The 11,323-nt window shown below is 38.7% G+C and overlaps 1 protein-coding gene across 4 annotated transcripts in view; it reads right to left on the bottom strand.

Annotated features, from left to right (window-relative positions):
- ZBTB7B (zinc finger and BTB domain containing 7B) overlaps positions 1 to 11,323 on the bottom strand; it is a 54,378-nt gene that overhangs the window by 34,510 nt on the left and 8,545 nt on the right. Inside the window, exon 1 of one of the 4 annotated variants that reach the window (XM_060757962.2) lies at positions 6,419 to 6,807. The exons of 1 other annotated variant lie outside the window; for it this stretch is intronic. Coding sequence is in view for 1 of the 3 variants with exons in the window: in XM_060757960.2 (XP_060613943.2) it covers positions 3,302 to 3,317 (16 nt within the window). In the remaining 2 variants the exon portion in view is untranslated. Of the gene's footprint in view, positions 1 to 3,301; positions 3,516 to 6,268; positions 6,297 to 6,418; positions 6,808 to 11,323 lie in introns of those variants that run through there. 2 more of the 4 variants (XM_060757963.2, XM_060757960.2) reach the window with 2 other exon arrangements.

Below are 11,323 nucleotides of genomic sequence, written 5' to 3'. Positions count from 1 at the left end.
TATACACACAAATATAGGTATGTATATATATGTGTGTGTATATGTATATATATATGTGAGTGTGTATATACACACACACATACAGGATATGTATATATGTGTGTGTATATATATATATACACACATAGGTATATATATATGTGTGTGTGTGTATATGTGTATATGTATATACACACATACATATAGGTATATATGTGTGTGTGTATGTATATATACACACACATATATAGGTATATATCTGTGTGTGTGTGTTTGTATATATGTGCGTGTGTGTCTATGTCTATATATATATATACACACACACATATAGGTATGTATATATGTGTGTGTATATATGTTTGTATGTGTGTATATACACACACACACATATATATATATTCCCAAATGCACTCTGCACATGCTCAGGAGCACATACGCCCCCAGAAAAACACACAAAGCCAAACTGCATTCAATTCCATAGTCAAGATGCACTTTGTATGCACCAATATATGTATATATATGGCACTCTGCACATGCTCAGGAGCACATAAGACAAATAAGCCTTGTCGGGTGGCGCAAAGAAATCAATGATGATGATGGTGATGGTGATGATGATGCCTATTTCTGGTGGAGTTGTGCATGGGCCTCTCCAAGGCGAGAGGTCAGACGGAGAGAACTTGGAATTCGACCTGACCTGGAGTGACCCTTCACCCGGGTCCCGGGACACTAATCCCCCAAAGCCTCAAAAGCCCTGAGTCCCACCCACGGGAGACGCCCACCCACAGGCACCCAGTGCATGCCTATACACATACACACACACACACACACATATATATATTCAGTCCAGACGGAATTATTAAGGACCCCCTCCCCAAAGTAAACCCCCTCCTTGACATCTAAGCAAAGAGTTATAGTTTCCCACCGTTCAATAATCCCAATAATAATAATAATAATCCTCACATACAAGGAGCATAGACTACGATATCGTCAGCATACACACATACACATGCACAGTCTTTAGTGGCATACAAGGAGCATAGACTACAATATCGTCACATACATGCACAGCCTTTATTGGCATACAAGGAGCATAGACTACAATATCATCAGCATACACACATCCATGCACAGCCTTTATTGGCATACAAGGAGCATAGACTACAATATCGTCAGCATACACACTTGTGCAGTCTTTAGTGCCATACAAGGAGCATAGACTACAATATCGTCAGCATACACACTTGTGCAGTCTTTAGTGCCATACAAGGAGCATAGACTACAATATCGTCAGCGTACACACACACATCCATGCACAGCCTTTATTGGCATACAAGGAGCATAGACTAGAATATTGTCACATGCACAGTCTATTGGCATACAAGGAGCATAGACTACAATATCATCAGCATACACACTTGCGCAGTCTTTAGTGCCATACAAGGAGCATAGACTACAATATCGTCAGCGTACACACACACATCCATGCACAGCCTTTATTGGCATACAAGGAGCATAGACTAGAATATTGTCACATGCACAGTCTATTGGCATACAAGGAGCATAGACTACAATATCATCAGCATACACACTTGCGCAGTCTTTAGTGCCATACAAGGAGCATAGACTACAATATCGTCAGCGTACACACACACATACATGCACAGCCTTTATTGGCATACAAGGAGCATAGACTACAATATTGTCAGCGTACACACACACATACATGCACAGCCTTTATTGGCATACAAGGAGCATAGACTACAATATCGTCAGTGTACACACACACATACATGCACAGTCTTTACTGGCATACAAGGAGCATAGACTACAATATCATCAGCATACACACACATGCACAGCCTTTACTGGCATACAAGGAGCATAGACTAGAATACTGTCACATACATGCACAGCCTTTATTGGCATACAAGGAGCATAGACTACAATATTGTCAGCGTACACACACGCATACATGCACAGTCTAGAATATTGTCACATACATGCACAGTCTTTATTGGCATACATGGAGCATAGACTACAATATCGTCAGCATACACACATCCATGCACAGCCTTTATTGGCATCCAAGGAGCATAGACTACTATATCGTCACATACATGCACAGTCTTTATTGGCATACAAGAAGCATAGAGTACAATATCATCAACGTACACACACATCCATGCACAGCCTTTATTGGCATACAAGGAGCATAGATTACAATATCATCAGCGTACACACACACATCTATGCACAGCCTTTAGCATACACACACATCCATGCACGATCTTTATTGACATACAAGGAGCATAAACTACAATATTGTCAGCATACACACACACATGCACAGTCTTTATTGGCACACAAGGAGCATAGACTACAATATCATCAGCATACACACAAAGTTTTACAAATGCAATGAGTTCAAATCTTTGCTCGCAGGTTTTCTATAGAAAAGGGTTTTATTTGTCATGTTTTGGTCCTATAATAGACACCAAAGGGGTCCCTAGAGGTCATGTAGAAGGTCCCTACCTAACAACAACAACAACAACACAACAATGTAGAGTTTTGCAAATGCAATGAGTTCAAATCTTTGCTCACAGGTTCTCTATAGAAAAGGGTTTTATTTGCAAGGTTTTGGTCCTATAATAGAAACCAAAGGGGTCCCTAAAGGTCATGTAGAGGGTTCTTACCCAACAACAACAACAACATCAACAACACAACACAACAATGTAGAGTTTTCCAAATGCAGTGAATTCAAATCTTTGCACAAAAGTTCTCTATAGAAAAGGGTTTTATTTGCCAGGTTTTGGTCCTATAATAGAAACCGAAGGGGTCCTTAGAGGTCATGTAGAAGGTCCTTACCTAACAACAACAACAACACAAAGTTTTGCAAATGCAATGTGTTCAAATCTTTGCACAAAGGTTATCAATAGGAAAGGGTTTTATATTCTTTGTTTTGGCCTCATAGGAGAAACCGAAGGGGTCCCTAGAGGTCATGTAGAGGGTCCTTACCCAACAACAACAACAACACAACAATGTAGAATTTTGCAAATGCAGTGAGTTGAAATCTTTGCACAAAGGTTCTCTATAGAAAAGGGTTTTATTTGCCAGGTTTTGGAAACCAAAGGGGTCCCTAGAGGTCATGTAGAGGGTCCTTACCTAACAACAACAACAACAACAACAACACAAAGTTTTGCAAATGCAATTACTTCAAATCTTTGCACTCAGGTTCTCTATAGAAAAGGGTTTTATTTTTTTGGTTTTGGCCCTATAGAAGAAACCAAAAGGGTCCCCTCGAGGCCATGTAGAGGGTCCTTACCGCACCCGGTGCCCATAGGGTCCAATGCAAGCGTGGCGGCAGCAGCGGCAAGAGCAAACCGAGCGACGGCCAGGCCTGACCTACTTCTCCTTCCTGGTTCTTGCTTCTGTTTCTTCTTTTCTTTCTTTCGTCACCTGCTTTTTCCCCTTCCTCCCTTCCTTCCTTTTCCCTCCCTCTTTCTCTCTCTCTCTCTCTCTCTTTCCCTTCCTCCTTCAAGGGAGGGGAGCAAGGCCAAGGCCACAGGGCAACCATCCTCCCCCCCCCACCCCCATATTATTATTATTATTATTATTATTATTATTATTATTATTGGGTTGCTGTGAGTTTTCCAGGCTGCCTGGGCATGCTCCGGCAGCATTCTCTCCTGACGTTTCTCCCCATCTATGGTAGGCATCCTCAGAGGGTGTGAGGTCTGTTGGAAACTAGGCAAGTGAGATATATACATATACATATACATACATACACACACACACACATACACATACACACAGTATATATATATACACACACCTATACACATATGCATACAGTATACATATACATACATATACATACACACAGTATATATACACACACATACACATACATACAGTATATATATATATACACACACACACACACATACATACGGAATATATATATATACACACACATACACATACACACAGTATATATACACACACTCATACACATACATACATATAGTATATATACACATACACACACATACATACAGTATATATATACACACACACATACACATAGTATATATACACACACATACATACAGTATATATATACACATACACACACATACACATATATACACACACATAAACATACATACATACATACAGTATATATATACACACATACACATACATACAGTATATATATACACACACATACACATACATACAGTATATATATACACACACATACATACAGTATATAAATATATACACACACACATACACACAGTATATATACACACACATACACATACACAAAGTATATATACACACACATACATACAGTATATATATATATATATACATACATACATACAGTATATGTATACACACACACATACACATAGTATATATACACACACATACATACAGTATATATATACACATACACACACATACACATATATACACACACATAAACATACATACATACATACATACATACAGTATATATATACACACACATACATACAGTATATAAATATATACACACACACATACACACAGTATATATACACACACATACACATACACAAAGTATATATACACACACATACATACAGTATATATATATATATATACATACATACATACAGTATATGTATACACACACACATACACATAGTATATATACACACACATACATACAGTATATATATACACATACACACACATACACATATATACACACACATAAACATACATACATACATACATACATACAGTATATATATACACACATACACATACATACAGTATATATATACACACACATACACATACATACAGTATATATATACACACACATACATACAGTATATAAATATATACACACACACATACACACAGTATATATACACACACATACACATACACAAAGTATATATACACACACATACATACAGTATATATATATATATATATATATATATATATACATACATACATACATACATACATACATACAGTATATGTATACACACACACCAGTGGACGACAACAACAACAACAACAACAACAACAATATATTCAAAGGACTGGGAAGTCAAACTCATCATCATCATCATCACCATCCTCCTCCTCCTCCTCCTCCTCCTCCTCCTCATAATGCCAATCATAAATTGATCAATCTATAAGAACCAAACAAATTGGAATCAATCCACCATCGAAATGCCAAGATTCCTCACTCAGGTATGCATTGCAGGTGCAGCTTAGCAATTATTATTACTACTCTCTGCCTTAAATAATAATAATAATAATAATAAATAATTATTTCTACTCTCTGCCTTAATAAATAATAATAATAATAATTATTATTATTATTATTATTATTTCTACTCTCTGCCTTAATGATAATAACAATTTCTACTGTCTGCCTTAATAAATAATAATAATAATAATAAATAATTTCTACTCTCTGCCTTAATAAATAATAATAATAATTATTATTATTATTTCTACTCTCTGCCTTAACAATAATAATAATTTCTACTCTCTGCCTTAATAAATATTATTATTATTATTATTATTATTATTTCTACTCTCTGCCTTAATAAATAATAATAATGATGATGATAATAATAATAATATGTATTGTCTGCCTTAATAAATAATAATAATAATAATAATAATAATAATAGTGATAATAATAGTAATTTCTATTCTCTGCCTTAATTAATAATAATAATAACAATAATAATAATAATTTATACTCTCTGTCTTAGTAAATAATAATAATAAATAATTATTTCTACTCTGCCTTAATAACATTAATAATAATAATTTCTATTATCTGCCTTAGTAAATAATAATAATAATTTCTATTATTTGCCTTAATTAATAATAATAATAATTTATTTCTACTCTCTGCCATAATAATAATAATAATAATAATAATTTTATCTACTCTCTGCCTTAATAATAATAATAATTTCTACTCTCTGGCCTTAAATAATAATAATAATAATAATAATAATAATAATAATAAATTATTTCTACTCTCTGCCTTAAAAATTATTATTATTATTATTATTATTATTATTATTATTATTATTATCTCTGCCATAATAATAATATTCAGAATGAACACACTGATAGCATTTGGAAGAGTCCAAAGGGCTGCCAGGCGACCTCTTTGGATCCCGACAGGTGAGAGAAGAGAGCCAGGTAACCCCAAAGCGGTTTATCACAAGCACACCTTAAGCCAGGTGCTTACCTGGAAAGGTTTTCCTTCCCTGGCTCTGCCCTAGAGAAGGAACCAAAAGGGTCCCCCAGAGGCCAGGGAGAGGGTCCTTACCTCATAATAATAACACCAAGCATGCAAAGCGGTTTAACACAAGCACACCTTATTAAGCCAGGTGCTTACCTTCCCTGCTGGGCTCTCACCTACATGCCGGGAGGCATCGCCGTGGCAAAGGCCGCTTCCAATCCACTTTGGCGGCTCCTAAGCCCCCTGCACGCCTTGCCGAGGACACCTGGGGACAAGGGGCAGGCAGGTGAGCCGGCTTGGCCTCCCACCTGGGCCTTTGCCTGGCGACCGGGCAACACACCGCGCGCAGGGCTTGGAGACCGCACCTGAGCCTGCCTTCCCAGGTGAGCCGGGTTCACCTGCGCCTTTGGGAAGCTTGGGAAGCGGCAGCCAGGGCAAAACTCCCCTTGCAGGTAAGACCTGTCCCCAGGGACACGCCCCGAAAGGCCCTCCATCGCTACCTCTTCGCTCCACAGGTGAATCTGGGTCATGCGTGGCCCACCTGCCGGGCCAGGTAACAGTAACATAATAACAACAACAACAACAACAACAATAATAATAGACCTGTCCTTTAAGTGTGGCACCTCTCCCACCTTCTGGACCAGGTAACACATAACAACAACAACAACAAAAACCACAATTAACAGAACTGTCCGTTGAGGTTGTCACCTGGCCCACCTGACAGACCAGGTAACATACAACAACAACAACAACAACAACAACAACAATAAAGAATGGACCTGTCCTTTGAGTGTTACACCTGTCCCACCTTCCGGAACAGGTAACACATAAGAACAACAACAACAACAATTATCAGAACTGTCCATTAAGGTTGGCACCTGGCCCACCTGCCAGACCAAGTAACACACAAGAAGAACAACAACAACAATAAATAATGGACCTGTCCTTTGAGTGTTACACCTGGCCCACCTGCCAGATCAGGTAACACATAACAACAACAACCACAATCACAACAACAACAACAAATAATGGACCTGTTCTTTCAGTGTTACACCTGGCCCACCTGCCAGACCAGGTAACACATAACAACAACAACAACAACAACAACAACAACTACAAGTAATAGAACTGCCCATTGAGTGTTACACCTGGCCCATCTGTCAGACCAAGTAACACATAAGAAAAACAACAACAACAACAATAATAAATAATGGACCTGTCCTTTGAGTGTTATACCTGGCCAACCTGCCATACCACGTAACACATAACAATAACAACAACCACAATTAACAGAACTGTCCTTTGTGTGTTACACCTGGCCCATCTGTCAGACCAAGCAACACATAAGAACAACAACAATAAATAAATAAATAAAGGACCTGTCCTTTGAGTGTTACACCTGGCCCACCTGCCAGACCAGGTAACACATAACAACAACAACAACAATAACAACAACCACAACCACAATTAATAGAACTGTCCTTTGGGTGTTACACCTGAACCATCTGTCAGACCAAGTAACATATAAGAACAACAACAACAACAACAAATAATAATGGACCTGTCCTTTGAGTGTTACACCTGGCCCACCTGCCAGACCAGGTAACACATAACAACAATAACAACAACCACAATTAACAGAACTGTCCTTTGAGTGTTACACCTGGCCCACCTGCCAGACCAAGTAACACATAACAATAACAACAACAACAACAACAACAACAACAACAACAACAAAATAGAACTGTCCTTTCGGTGTTACGCCTGAACCATCTGTCAGACCAAGTAACATATAAGAACAACAACAACAACAACAACAACAAATAATGGACCTGTCCTTTGAGTGTTACACCTGGCCCACCTTCTGGAGCAGGTAACACATAACAACAACCACAATGACCAGAACTGTCCATTGAGGTTGGCACCTGGCCCACCTGCCAGACCAAGTAACACATAACAACAACAACAACCACAATTAACAGAACTGTCCTTTGAGTGTTACACCTGGCCCACCTGTCAGACCAAGTAACACATCAGAACAACAACCACAACAACAACAAATAATGGACCTGTCCTTTGAGTGTTACACCTGGCCCACCTGCCAGACCAGGTAACACATAACAACAACCACAATGACCAGAACTGTCCATTGAGGTTGGCACCTGGCCCACCTGCCAGACCAAGTAACACATAAGAACAACAACAACAATAATAAGTAATGGACTTGTCATTTGAGTGTTACATCTGGCCCACCTGCCAGATCAGGTAACACATAACAACAACAACAACCACAATGACCAGAACTGTCCATTCAGGTTGGCACCTGGCCCACCGTTCAGACCAAGGAACATATGAGAAAAACAACAACAACAATAATAAATAATGGACCTGTCCTTTGAGTGTTACACCTGGCCCACCTGTCAGATCAGGTAACACATAACAACAGCAACCACAATTGACAGAACTGCCCATTGAGGTTGGCACCTGGCCCACCTGTCAGACCAAGTAATACATAAGAACAACAACAACAACAACAACAACAATAAATAATGGACCTGTTCTTTGAGTGTTACACCTGGCCCACCTGCCAGACCAGGTAACACATAACAACAACAACAACAACAACAACAACAACAACAACAATTAACAGAACTGTCCTTTGAGTGTTACACCTGGCCCACCTGACAGACCAAGTAACACATCAGAACAACAACCACAACAACAATAAATAATGGACCTGTCCTTTGAGTGTTACACCTTGCCCACCTGCCAGGCCAGGTAACACATAACAACAATAAACAACAATAACAACGACAAATAATAGACCTGTCCATTGTGGTTGAAACCTGGTATTTTACCTTTAAATACTACTGTATAATAATAATAATAATAATAATAATCTAATTATAATAATCTAATTATTATTATAATATAATCAATTTAATAATATATTACCATAAGTAATATTTTGTATTTTAAATATTTTAAATAATAATAATGACAGTTTAATAATACTTTTTATTATTTATATATCGTATGAATATATTACATAATAATATAATAACACGCATTATTATAAATAATATTATTTAGCATTAAAATACTATAATAATAATAATAATATAATAGTTTAATACAAAATAATAATATATCCTTATTATTCTGTGCAGATAAGGTGAAAGGCCTTGCAAGAAACTACAATTCCCATGGTTCAATAGCAGTTACAATGGGTCCAAAATGCTTCCATTCTGTGCAGAAAAGGCAAAAGACCTTGCAAAACTACAGCTCTCATGTTTCTGTAGAATTAACGCAGTGCCAAATTGCAGAGAAGGTGAAAAGCCTTGCAAGAAACTACAACTCCCACGGGTCAATAGCAATTACAATGGGGCCAAACTGCATCCATTCTGTGCAGAAAATGCCAAAGACCTTGCAAAACTACAACTCCCATGTTTCCGTAGCATTAAAGCGCTGCCAAATTGCAGAGAAGGCGAAAGGCCTTGCAAGAAACTACAACTCCCACGGGTCAATAGCAATTACAGTGGGTCCAAACCGCATCCATTCTGTGCAGAGAAGGCCAAAGACCTTGCAAAACTACAACTCCCATGTTTCTGAAGAATTAACGTGGTGCCAAATTGCAAAGAAGGTGAAAAGCCTTGCAAGAAACTACAACTCCCACGGGTCAATAGCAATGACAATGGGGCCAAACTGCATCCATTCTGTGCAGAAAAGGCCAAAGATCTTGCAAAACTACAACTCCCATGTTTTCCGTAGCATTAAAGTGCTGCCAAATTGCAGAGAAGGAGAAAGGCCTTGCAAGAAACTACAACTCCCACGGGTCAATAGCAATGACAATGGGGCCAAACTGCATCAATTCTGTGCAGAAAAGCCTTGCAAGAAACTACAACTCCCACAGGTCAATAGCAATTACAATGGGCCCAAACTGCATCCATTCTGTGCAGAAAATGCCAAAGACCTTGCAAAACTACAACTCCCATGTTTCCATAGAATTAACGCAGTGCCAAATTGCAGAGAAGGTGAAAAGCCTTGCAAGAAACTACAACTCCCACGGGTCAATAGCAATGACAATGGGGCCAAACTGCATCCATTCTGTGCAGAAAAGGCCAAAGATCTTGCAAAACTACAACTCCCATGTTTTCCGTAGCATTAAAGTGCTGCCAAATTGCAGAGAAGGAGAAAGGCCTTGCAAGAAACTACAACTCCCACGGGTCAATAGCAATTACAATGGGTCCAAACTGCAACAATTCTGTGCAGAAAAGCCTTGCAAGAAACTACAATTCCCACGGGTCAATAGCAATTACAATGGGTCCAAACTGCATCCATTCTGTGCAGAGAAGGCCAAAGACCTTGCAAAACTACAACTCCCATGTTTCCATATAATTAACGCAGTGCCAAATTGCAGAGAAGGTGAAAAGCATTGCAAGAAACTACAATTCCCATGGGTCAACAGCAATTACAATGGGTCCAAACACATCCATTCTGTGCAGAGAAGGCAAAAGACCTTGCAAAACTACAACTCCCATGTTTCCATAGAATTAACGCAGTGCCAAATTGCAGAGAAGGTGAAAAGCCTTGCAAGAAACTACAATTCCCATGGGTCAATAGTGATTACAATGGGTCCAAACACATCCATTCTTTGCAGAGAAGACCAAAGACCTTGAAAAACTACAACTCCCATGTTTCCGTAGCATTAACGCGGTGCCAAATTGCAGAGAAGGCGAAAGGTCTTGCAAGAAACTATAACTCCCACGGGTCAATAGCCATTACAATGGGGCCAAACTGCGTCCATGCTGTGCAGAAAAGGCCAAAGACGATGGCAGAGAAGGCGAAAAGCCTTGCAAGAAACTACAATTCCCACGGGTCAATAGCAATTACAATGGGTCCAAACTGCATCCATTCTGTGCAGAAAAGGCCAAAGACCTTGCAAAACTACAACTCCCATGTTTTCTGTAGCATTAAATCACTGCCAAATTGCAGAGAAGGAAAAAGACCTTGCAACAAACTGCAACTCCCATGTTTCCGTAGCATTGCCAAGCTGCACCC

The sequence above is a fragment of the Anolis sagrei genome, chromosome 12 (genome assembly GCF_037176765.1).
Source record: "Anolis sagrei isolate rAnoSag1 chromosome 12, rAnoSag1.mat, whole genome shotgun sequence".
In the NCBI taxonomy this organism is placed as follows: Eukaryota; Metazoa; Chordata; class Lepidosauria; order Squamata; family Dactyloidae; genus Anolis; species Anolis sagrei.
The sequence above is the reverse complement of the archived record's forward strand: the minus strand, read 5'-3'. Positions and strand labels throughout refer to the sequence as shown.